Here is a 13,017-nt window from a genome sequence, read left to right as displayed (position 1 = left end):
CAGAATATGTTTTCAGACTTAGATTTCGCACGGTAATAGCTATCCAACAAGCCATAGATTGTAAAAATCCGTCCATTTTTAACGAAGATATCGATATTTTTGTGTAAGCCTTATTCCAGTAGTAGGAGTTTTGAGCGCTGTATGAAAAAGCAATGCTTGGGAGCAACGTGAAACACGATTTTTATACTGTGACATACAATTGTTTCTAAGTACCAAAAAGACTGTGAACAGCATCTATTTTCATGACTTTTTGCCTCGGACCGATTTTAGCACGGTTCGTTTTTAGCAACATAAACTACACGTTCGAATATGCCATATGCAAACAAGATGATGGCAGCATTTTCAAGTTGAAAGTAATTCCATAATTATATTTATTTAAACTACTTAAAGCGATAAATGCTGGAAGAACATAACACCCATATACCATTCGAATCAAATCGTCGAGATCAGCAAATGCGTGTGTGACAAATAATTTCACTCAATTTTCTTGGAGATGACTCAACCGTTTTCTACAAACTCAGATTCATATGAAAAGTCGTATGCTTCCAAACAAGGTCCCTGAATTACATTTGGATCCGACTTCTGGTTCCTGAACTACAGGATGATATGTGAAACGAAATTAAAATAATTTAACTCATTTTTCTCGTAGATGAACCATCTAAGATTCAAATGAAAGGTCTTAAGATCCTATCCCGGGTAGGTGTAAATAGCAAACAAAGGTCAAAATAATAACAAATTTTACCATCATATCTTGACTTGATGTTTCTGTGTTGTCAGAGCGATACTTGATATTTTCGTGATATTTCATCAAGGGATCAAGACATTGTACAATATCTGTTCAACATCAAAATTAGTTATAATATCTTATTTCGTTATTGATGAGCTATTTCAATTTCATTAAGTAAATTGACCCAGTAGTTTTTCTTCAAATAACATACCATTGAATAAACTGCATCAGAATCAGATAAGAGATATACTTAAGATATTACGCTATTCTAAATGCTAGAATATAAAATAATTAACAAATTCATCTTCTATAAATATTTTGTTCTTGGTTTGATATTACAATGACAAAATTTTTTATTTTGTTGCTATTTTCTCATGCAAACTTTGTTATGATTTTTGATATTTTAACTCTTATTTCGAACTAAACAATGTTAATTTCTACCATTGAGATGTTCAGAATTTGGTGACAGAATTTGGTATTGGTTTGCAAATCACTTCTACCCGGGATAACACATCTTGCGTTTTAGTCAGTCCAACTTTCCGATCCCAAAAATGTTATTCGCACCACGATTTCTCAAAGATGTCTACACTGATTTTCAAACATTTTGAATCAAACGTAAACATTTCAGCTCCTCAGGTGAATTTAACTGACTTCGGCTACATCGCTATTCGAATTCCGGTTACAGTATTGAATCGTTTCTCACATCTCAATCGTTTTCTTAAATCGGGCCAAATCGAATTTCAAAAACAAAAATTCAAATGAAAGGGTCCCATACAAAATTAATGAATTTTATCCAATTCTGAGTTCCTGTTCTGGAATTACAGGTGATGAGTTTTAAAAATTCAAACCAATTAAGATGACAGTTAGACTCAAAACTATTGCAATTTTTTCGTCATATTGATTTATGGTCATACGAAACTTTGTGGGTTATGCTGGTTGCTGAATACCGGCTCTGGAAGTACCGTAAATAATGGCGAAAAACTCTAAAGTGGAACTTACTTCAACATCTCATGGAATGTTCAATCGATTGTCACACGTTAAGATTGAAATTCGATACGATTTTCAGTTTCGACATTACAGGGAAATAAGTGATTAAAATCTCAATTTGCCGTTTAAAACGACGATAATTAAAATAATGTCATGAGAACTAAAACACCTAAGAATATCCATGCAAAAAACACATGCGGCTTGATAAAGAACAGCTATCATCTCACTGCTAGGTGGATTAATCACGTTTTTTATATACATGCTCGCTCGGAATCAACTAAGCCGTAGCAAACAATTTACAAAACGGTTACGAAAATTCTGTTTCTTATTAAGGGCACTATGTACTTTCTTCAAAACCATATACCTTTATCAGTCTGTTTGTTGTGATAAAATATATATTTTATCTTAGATTGTTATAATTTTTTGATAAAAACGACTCAGTAACTAAATAAAAACTCAATATCAAAGATTTCCGTTTGATCTCACAAACTGCATCTTTGGAACCAGTGAACAATATTTCCCTAAGTTGGTAAAAACCATCATGGTTTTTCTTTAGCTTTTCGTCAGCATCAAATTTCATTTTCTGGATGTTCCATCTTTAAAACTTTACCCGAAACGCGAACGAACGAAACCCACTTTACACTGAACCGTCAAATAAATGCATGACTAAATCCGAAGCAATAACCTCACAACGAACAACTGCAATCAGAGAAAAAAAGAATCAGTACAGAGATGCAAACATCTCAATTACATGCGGCAAATTCCATTAGCATCAAATCACTAGCCCATGTCAGACCACGCAACGAATGTCGTAGTTCAAAGACCTAGCAAAAATATAATCACCACTAAGAGCCGTACTAAACCGGCACTCGTGCTATAAAAACCAGGCCGTACAAAGCATTTTCCCCGAAAAAGAGAACGCTAGCTTTTTTTTTTGCTGGAACTGATCCTGCTAATGGTGGCTTTGTTTATCGCATGTTAGAAGTTAACTCGCCACCCAGACAAACATCACAATACCGTAGCAATGGGTTCGTTTGACAACTAGGCAGGGCACACTACGTCTGGGAATAGGGAAAAACGTAAACGGCATTCATCATGTCAAATCACATTGCCTCAAGCCGTTCGTTATGGGCCGCCAGTAAGTGAAGAGCACGGCACAAGCATAAGTATAGAGAATATGACAAATTATGAACCGGGCAGTTTCCATTCCAACCTCCAAGTAGTCATCCAAGCGCCAGCACGGCAGGAATCGTGTGTACAAATCTAATCAGATTAGTCGGGTACCAGAATGTATTTCAAAATTTATGACAAATAAATAAAAGCTGAACTACAAACGGTCGCGCGTTCGGTCGGGACAGTACCGAAGTACCGAACAACCTTCAACCAAAGGTTTAGCCACGGCTTGAACGAAAGCCCGGAATTAAAAAAGGGATGCTATATCATAAATTTTGCATGACCAACTAACAGTAAAGGATTACCGACTTTCACGTGTGTGCATGAGACGTTTGCACAATGCATTTGGAGGCTACTTTCGCGTTTCGTTGGTTTGTCGTTCGTGTGAAGTAGATACTTACTTGAAGCGCGCTCCGAACGTTCGGTATGCTAATAAGCTCTACAGTGATGAATGCGTGACTTCCACTTGCGGTCAAAAGTGACAGATTGTGTGCTTTCCTTTGATATAGGTGCTAGTCTATGCTAACTATGAGAACAAATCAATTCGTCGATTCAAACCTAAGCATTGATAGACAAGAATGAGCATTTCTACATAGGATCGAATTTTGTGTTACAGAAGAGTATAGCCGAGAGTTAATTCGTTAAATTTATAATTTTGTTGGAAATATCGTGCTCATAACAAGTGTTGCACAATTCGCTTGAAATATATTTTTTACACTGACAGACTACACTACTGGTAAATTCAACTAGTTGACAAACCTTGTTAGTAAGTGGATATATAAATCTACTTTGGGACTACTAGTCCCCGGCTTCCGCTTCCGAAAGCACCGGTAATTAAGAAGAAAAGCTGCACAAACGGAACTCCCTTCGATTTCTCAGCAACGGTTGAACCGATTTTTACAAATCTTGATTCAAATTAAAACTCTCAGATTCTTAAAAGATACTGTGCAATTTCATCCAGATCCGAATTCCGAAATTATAAGGCGATGAGTAGCAAAACTTTCAAACTGTCATACAAAATGATGCAAAATCGGTACGCATCGGTACGTGCTGGTACGAAAAAAGAAAACACCACTGCCTAGCACACAGCGTGCTTTGTTCAATTTTGTATAACGTGCAGGGTTGCCACATTAAATCTATATTAACTTGACATAACTGTTTCCAAATTGGAAAGATGATGGTAGTTTCAACTGATTTTATTCCAGTTTGAAAAAATAATCTTGACAGAAACTTCCAGTGATATTTTAATAAAATATAAGTTATATGAGAAATACATCATTACACCACCAGGTAGATTAAAAATTTTCATTTCTTTCATTATTCTTTCATTACATCCATCAGCAATACGTAAAAACCTGACACCCGCTCGAGTTCTTGACTGCCGTAACCGAATTTCATATGTGTGATACTCGCGATGTTCATATATCTCGGTTGATTTTTCAGAAGGCCGTAAGAGAAAGTGACAATTTCTCTTTGTTTACTTTCTCTTATATTAATTACCAAGCGGTTTACACGTTTATCACTTAACTCTTTGCATAGAATGATGCCCGAAACTTTCGACTTTCAAACAGAACTGAGAAATCCAAGAAAATCTTTTTAATCACATCACAATAATCGAACGAGAAAGTGAATAAAGATAAACTGTCACTTGCTCATACGGCCTCTTGAAAAATCAACCGAGATATTACTAAGAACCACATACCAATGAATTCTTGCTTTGTGGCTTTCTAGGTTGTACCCGAAGTATGATCGTGTATGTATTATGCAAAGGCTGTAACTCATTTCCTCCTTTTCGTTACTTTGATTTCTAAGCCATGTGAGTTGCATAACTACTAGAATAAAGCACCATGCGTTTCCTTCTAACAGAACTTGATGGGGACGCAAGGTCGACTGTTATTTATTTTTTAGAAAAAAATCAAATATTGTGGTCGTCCACATTTTTAAAAATATGAAAACATACCACTGTCCAAAAATTCTTTATTTATCACTAAAAAATCCAGGGTGGTGTAAAAAATGGAAGAGGGAAAAAATATGTTTCAAAATTTGTTAGTATTTTTTAATGAAAGAAATACATCTTCAAAAATTTTGAAAAAAAATTGCGAACCTTCCCCATAACACCTTAAATATTCCTTGTTTTTTTTTCAAATTTTTCGGAGGAGCGGTTTCTTCAAAAATCAAATAAAATAAAAATCAATAGAACCACCCTAGCTCCGTTAATATGGCAGTTGAAGGGTTGAAACTTTGAAAAAATTGTTTCCAGTCTATGAGCTTTCGAATGTGGTATAACAATATGAATTTCACATTTTTTCAGATTTCATATGCTTATCTATCTATCTATCTATCTATATCTATATATATAAAAATGCAGAGATCATTCTTTGTAATCGCATCACGTAAGAACGGATGGACGGATTGAGATGCTTTTTTTTTTTGTTTTATCAGTTTTTACCCCCACCGGGTTCGTACATCAAAAAAATTAGGAAAACTTACCGGAAAAGTGGGAAAAACCAATAAAGTTATTTTGTATGGACAATGAAATTTTCCACTGAAAAAGTCGCCAATGATTGCTAGATCATTGGTAGGTGTTTGGCGCATAACGAGTTGCATAAGTGTTGGGCCACTGAAAAAAAGAATACTAGATCGTTGAAAAAATTGTTTGGCGCGCTACGAGTTGTTTTGTGTGTAGATACCACATGCATATTTGATGCATGGAATTCGTCATTTCGAGCCACGTGCTTAATTGGGTATCAACATAATTGCTTACCAAATGATTCAATGACGGAATGCATAAGAGTGTTCTAGCTATACCGTAAACAGGATCAAAAGTTCTAACATTGTTTACCAGAAGATGTATTGTGTGCAATGTAATCAGTGATGATGATGATTAATGTTGTCCATCGTAAGCGTGAGTTGAACAAATCACATTATAGAACGATTTTTGCACGAATCAATGATAGGATTCTACTGTTTAAATAATGAGATCAAACAAAGAGGTTTGCCTTGCATTTAGCATGCTGAAGTTCGTTCGCGTCAGGTAAATTCTGGTGGATTGAAAACCATTAATTGTGATATTTTATGCATTGACTCGAACGATAAGCTGAATACTGGTACAATCACTCCTCATGTTCACTCCGCTATAACAGAAGAATTGCACATTATTTTCATATAAAACTTTCTGATATAGATTCTCAGTACCGAACTCCACCATTCGTTAATTGTAACTAAACAAAAGGATGTGGTGTCGACTAATGAGACGACTATTGATACAACTATTAAACAAATGCAGTGTTCATGTAAAAATTTATGGTTACAGTATTTAAAAGAATGGTAACTTGAACTTTCGAATGTCCAAGAATTACTCGTTTTATCTTTCGGTTTTCTAACAATATCAAATTAACTAGAGATTATGAGAGGAGAAAGAATATGAAAAATGTAGAGCCATAATACTCAAGGAAGAGTAAGGATATGAAGATAAAATGCGGAAAAATTCGACGTAACAAGGTTTATTTAAGTAAGAAGAAGGTTTCTCGCATCTAAACTTTTACCTTCTACCAGAGGAGCAATGCGAATCATTCGAGTTTCTGATATGTCAGAAATTTACTAAATAATTACTGACAGACCAGAAGTCATTAGCATTAGCATTAGCATTAGAGACCGCCCGTGTGTTGCTACTCCGTTATTGATCTGGACCAATTGAGATTGCAAAATGATTTTTTGAAGTAACATGTTTGGGAATAACACATTGTTTCACACTGTGCAAACTGTATTGAACCATGCATGCTGATCAATACCGACGCCGGCCACGTCCGAATGCAGATCTACTTGGGAGGGAAAGGATTGTTAGTTCGATGCATGTTGCTACTAGGAACCGAGGAATCCTCTGCATTCCCACATGCATCACAGGAGAGGATACTTTGTTAGTAAATGTTTTAATAATGTTATCATGTGTTTATTGCTCTGGGTAGCCGGCTACCAAGAATGTTTTAAAGTATTATGGTTTTATGTGTTACTTTGTGCTGGCAATATAATGCACGAAAGTCAATCTCCGAAATTGACAAAACTCCGGACAGCCGGCTGTCGAGTATGCAGTCACTCGTTTATGCATCTACCTTTCGCGTTTTTTAGTCATGCAAAAAACAACACATGCGGATTGATAAAAAAAAGGTATCATCTCACTGCTGGGTGGATTAAACACGTTTTTATAAATGAAACTACGTGATACAAAATAAACGAGCGAATAGGATTTAGACAAAAAAGTAGATTCATTGGATTGAAATATTCTAAACAGTTATTATAAAATCATTTTAAATCACCAAACAAAGGTCAACAGATTTCACACGTCTTGATTCTTTATTATTTCCGCTTTATTATTTTAATTATTTATTAAAATTATTAATTGGTTATATTAGTTGATCTGGGCAGCCGACTACCGAGAAAAATATTAATTTACTGTTTGAAATATTAATATCAAGTGTTTTTTACTATGTATTCAAAATACCGATATATGTTATCTCTTTACTGACAGACCAGAAGTCATAAATGAAAAATAAAAAAAAATTTTTTTGGCTAAATTGTTAATCGAGAATTGTTCCTGTGATTGTCACGCTACGAACATTCATTAAAAACGACTAAATAATCTCACCATACTAGAGAGAAGAGAGTCGCGAGGGCAGCTTTTGTAAATTTTCGGAATCAATTTAAAGTAGTCATCTTAGTTATTTTTGCTTCGCTTTTATCCCATATGTCGAAACCATTCTACAATCGCATCGAACAGCGATATGACTCAAAAAATGATATGGCGATCGGTGCATTCGCCTATTTTTTGCGTAACAAAAGCTTTTAACATACCTTATGATCAAAAAAGAAAAAAAAATCAACTTCTTTGTATGGACGCCAAACAAAAACTAATCGTACGATATGCGTCAAAATTTGACAGAATGTGTATAAAAGTGTTTCCAGCGTTGAGAGAATAAAAGTTTACCGATTGGACAAGCGCGGGAATTTTAAAATGAAAATTTCGGTTCTTTTTTTATATCAATGTGGCCATTAGATATCAATGTTCAATATGATTATCATAAGGGATTTATACTGCCATTTTATATTTCGTTTTCTGAGGAGAATGTTCAAATTTGCACTTTTATATAATAGGTGTTACTCTATTGTTCATGGAACCTAATGTTGAAAAATCTTCCATTGGAAGGAAAGGGGAGGGGGGGCGTAGTGCGCACAGGCTTGGTATCTGAACAATATCCACTTTATTAAAGCCTTAAAGTACGCGTGGCACTTTTTGGCAACTTGAATATACAGAACAAGTTCTGAGAAAACTTTCTCGCTGCCTAAAAACTATGCAAGGAACTGCTTCAAAGTTTATTCTGTTGCGTCGGGTGAACATTGAATTATGAGTGTGTCCTTAAAACGGACTGTTCAGAATGGTTTGTATGCTTTGTATGTATGTGTTAAGTTTATCAAGTTTATCAAGTTTATTAATTCTGGTTAGTCAGCTTTTTTATCCATTGCCAAAAGCAAGAATCACATCTGGAAGAGAAAGCGTGGCACCTTATATCCATTATGCCGAAGCCATTAGAGAGAGATTCTTTATTGACTCGAAGGATGGGATGGCAATCTGTGCATTTGGTCAAGTTTTTCTTAACAGAAGTATTTCACATTTTCACATTATTTTTTCTTGATATTGCTTTTTTGAGCTAAAGCAAATGTGTATCGAATTCCGTTGATTATAGGATAAGTAATCAGAAAAATAATGGAGATAAACGTTAACTACTTAGTCATTCGACAATTCTGCTGTCCGAAAATATAAATTCGAACAAAAAATTTTTGGGAGAGACGAAGTTCGACGGGTCAGCTAGTCCTGCTATAGACTTTCAGGCTTTGTTAAATCGTATTTACCCATTTTTTACACTCTATTGTTCACGACACTGTATTTTCCTTGTTTCTGTCGTCTCGACTGTAAACTGTAAACTGTATAACTATCAATTGGAGAAGACTTGAGTTCGATTTAGATTTTTTTTATGGTCTTCGCCTTTTTCAGTGAAGGTATAAAACAATTAACACACTTCACCCCACCCGGATGCGAAAGCGGATCCTAATGAAATACAGGAATTAAGTATAAGACCACAGGATCTTTCATTTGAACCTAATTTTGTGAAAATTGGTCCCGCCATCTATGAGAAAAGTTAGAACACATATTTTAATTTTGTTGCATATTTTACCCCATAACTCCGGAAACAGAAGTCGAATCCAAATAATATTCAGGAATTTTGTATGGGACCATGAGACCTTTAATTTGAATCTAAGTTTGTGAAAACCAGTTCAGTCATCTCAGAGAAAAGTTAGTGCAAAAAACGTTACATACGCACATACGCACATACACACACACACAAACATTTTGCGTACTCGACGAACTGAGTCGAATGGTATATGACACTCGGCCCTCCGGGCCTCGATTCAAAAGTCGGTTTTCACAGTGATTGCATAACCTTTCTATATGAGAAAGGCAAAAAGTTTCAATAAAATTCGAACTCAAAATCAAGTGATCACAATTGACAAGTAAAGCATTCAGCGATAATTGTTTTCAAAAACGACACAGGTTGAAATACGATTACGGCCCGGGTTGTCGGTTCAATGCATAGGCGCTGGTCTTACAAGCCAGTTGTCGTATGTTTGAATCCCAACTTAGTGGAAGGATTCTTAGTGTCAGTAGGATTGTACTACAAGCCATGCGATGACTCTCTACGTTTAGAATCGGCTGCGAAGTCTGTTGAAACAGAAAAGGCCCAATTCCATACAAGGAACGTAATGCGAAGACTTTGCTTTGTTTACCGATTATAATGCGTTCATATTGCATCATGAAATAAAGTGCAAAATATTCTACATCCAATCATGAGATTCAATGGGTTCACGAATGAATTGTTCTATCAACACGTTTGTTGAATGATGGGACAGGATAAAAAAAACAATATCCCTCCAAAGGAGGCACCAAGGCAAAATTGAAGAACAGAGAACAGACATCCAAGTAGAGATTTCAATGTGTGTTAGAAAATTAACCGACAAAGTGATCACCGAGTAGCAATTCTCCTATAGAGGCGCTTCGAGCAGCCCAGCAGTCGCTTATGGGCTCTTGCGTTCGAGTTTTCATACAATTGTAATTCATGCGTTCAAAGTCGTACGCAACGGTGAATTTTAACGGATTTTCACATGTATGCTTTACGCAGCTTTTTTGAAAAAGTTTGCACTAGCTTGAATGTCTGTTCTCTGTGATGAAAGCATGAGTTCGAAATTTGCGAAATTTTCCCTGTTGAAAGTTTCAATTTAAATTTCCAATTCATCAACATATTTCTCAATTGCTGAAATTTCGATTCAAAGCTAGGCTACTTTCAGCGATGATTCAATGCTCTGTAACTGAACATGAGTGTACAGGCATTGATACTGGTAAACTTTTCTGTGAAAAAAAAAACATGACTGAAGGATGAAAACTGTTTCAAATGGCAGACTGTTTGACATACTTTTCATATCGGTACGTGACACACAATTGAATCTCTCTGCACAAAAAAAAACCTAGAGATGGAGTGCAGAAAAAATGACAAGCAGGTCAACGATGCCTTCATGACAAATATTTCATTCGACATCTCGTTTCTACATCTCGCTCTTCGTCGATAAGTAAGATTGTGGTGGTTTTAGATTTCGTTTTTTTTCTCTCTCTAGCCGTGATATAAGCCTTGATATTACGTTTCTTTTGTGGAATTTGACCTTCTGTTTCGACAGACTTCGCACTGCCGAATGAGGGTGTACAGAGCAATTGCATGGCTGGTACTAAGAATCCTTCCAGGTCGGGGCTCGAACATTGAATCGAGATATACAATTTGTACGATAAAGTATATTTTAAATGTTGACATCCTCAGTACTATCCATTGACTAACATGATCGTTTCCATTTTTTATTTCCAGAGACCCCATCAATCTAGCGGTACTGTCATTGAAGGAAAACGGTGAACTCACCAAGCTGGTTAACAAATGGTGGTACGATCGGACGGAGTGCAAGCACAGTGAAAAACAGGACGCTTCCAGGAATGAACTATCGCTGAGTAACGTGGCCGGTATTTTCTACATACTGATCGGTGGACTGCTGGTGGCACTCGGTGTTGCATTGGTGGAGTTTTGCACGAAGAGTGCCAACCGGTCATCCAACCGGATTCCTCTTTCCGACACGATGAGTTCCAATTCCAACTCGAAAAACAGACTGACAATGCCACCGACTACTCGGGACTACGACAACGGTCGAATTGGCGTAAGTTGCTAATTCCGTCCGGAGACGATTCCCATACGTACGTATTAATGTTCAGTATTCATTCTAGTACTACACCCCGTCGACGCACTCCGAACCCGACCCGATCCATGCCAACTCGCACACGCAGGTTTGATGTAAGGAGCCACCGGAGTTGCGCCTATGACGACCACCGTACGCACCAACCATTCGGCAAATCGTGGCCAACAGTCAGCACGACACGTCCACTTTGTTGAAACAGCGAAGTTCCGGTGGCTCAGGAGCTCCTACCGGCAGTATTATCGGTCCCGGGGGGTTAGTGATGGACAATTCCGGCTTGTAAAGCCTTCCTTCTTACTGTCACACGAAAGCCCCACACCCACACCGAACCGAACCGCAAAAACAGATATGACAAAATAGTCCTACTTTAGAGAGCCTCGTATGGCATGCGACAAAGTCACACAGCGTCTAGTAATCAAGAATCATCAATGATACGAAATTTAGATCGTGATTGTAAGAAAAATTGTATATAGTTTAGTATTTGTTATGAAATGTAAAATTTAAACCCTAGGTAATTAAAATTATTACAATAAATGTAACTGAATTGGACGCGATTTTGCCGCAACTTGGGTAAACTCAAGGAACGAACTGAAAATTTAAAAAACATAAAAAGAAATAAACACTGCTCGCTGTTATTCGTTCACTGAACCGATAATGAATAATTCAATCGAACGTTATAATAATGATACAACAAACCCAGTAAAACCAAAAAAAAACAAAACTCTATACAAGACAACACAAGACACATAAGCATTGTAAAGTCGAAACAATAGTTCTACCTTTAAACAATCGTACGAAGTAAGAAAAATACCCAATTACCATGCATTTCAAGAATCAAATACCGGAACGAAAATCAATTGACAAAAGTTTAAAGGAAAATAAAATAGTTTGCCTTTCGTTGGAAGAAAACAACATTTTTGCAACTTTCCTCGAATCGACACAAACAAAAGGGATTCTTCTCTTCCTCAACTACAAACATATTGTAAATGGACGAACACTTTACGGTGAATCCTATGAGTATCTACTAAATTAAATACATCCAAATTACTATAAATGTGCGCATTTCGGGGGACGACCGATCGTTGGGAGAATGAAAGTTGATGGTGTCAAAATCGAACTTTAATAATATCAAAAACAAAACAAAACTGATGTGTTAAGCAGTAAGCATAAGTTAAGCCTCTGATGGAAATTAAGGAAACAGTAAAAGAAAAACAATGTATTGTTTTACCAGTATTGGGTTTGTACAGTGAATGAGATATCGTTTTGTTGGCAAATGTTTTTTGAAATAAATCAAATTCTAGACAACTTTTAATGCAACGAGTTTTCGTATCCGATCGGGGCCTATCTTGGGCATGTTGTATCGTCGATCTAATCTACCAGGTATTGGAAATAATTTGAAGCGTTTTACGAGAGATGGTGTTAGCCAATTATAGTCCCAGTTCGTTTTTGCAATACTTTACCGTGAAGGATAGTGGCGCGGAAAGTTTTCGAACTTTAGTGGAAGTATATGATAGAAAGAATGGAAGTTCTGACTCGCAAGACTTGGAACGGCCCGAAAAGCCAAAAAAGTACATTTTATTTATTAAGAGCTACTCCAACCGAGAGAATCCATCACAGGTGGCGTATACAGACGACGATTGATACGTTTGAGCTGAGAATTCCAAGAGAAGTGGCCGCAAAATGAAGATCGTCACGGCAAAAAAAAACTTTGCTTCATGACAAGACCCCATTTTTAGCAAGTCGTGAAAAATGGATTGGAAAACGCAGAAATGAAAAAAATCTACCCCATTTGC

The 13,017-nt window shown here is 36.4% G+C and overlaps 1 protein-coding gene across 2 annotated transcripts in view; it reads left to right on the top strand.

The window, feature by feature from the left end:
• The window catches only part of LOC131436946 (glutamate receptor 1-like), a 392,781-nt gene extending 380,245 nt beyond the window's left edge, over positions 1-12,536 (top strand). For both annotated transcript variants that reach the window (XM_058605949.1, XM_058605948.1), the window contains exons 11-12: positions 10,849-11,188; positions 11,256-12,536. In XM_058605949.1, the coding sequence (XP_058461932.1) occupies positions 10,849-11,188; positions 11,256-11,321 (406 nt within the window). In that variant the 3' untranslated portion in view covers positions 11,322-12,536. The remainder of the gene's footprint in view (positions 1-10,848; positions 11,189-11,255) is intronic.
• The last annotated feature ends 481 nt before the right edge of the window (positions 12,537-13,017 follow it).

Source organism: Malaya genurostris, chromosome 3 (assembly GCF_030247185.1).
Source record: "Malaya genurostris strain Urasoe2022 chromosome 3, Malgen_1.1, whole genome shotgun sequence".
NCBI lineage: Eukaryota > Metazoa > Arthropoda > Insecta > Diptera > Culicidae > Malaya > Malaya genurostris.
The sequence above is the reverse complement of the archived record's forward strand: the minus strand, read 5'-3'. Positions and strand labels throughout refer to the sequence as shown.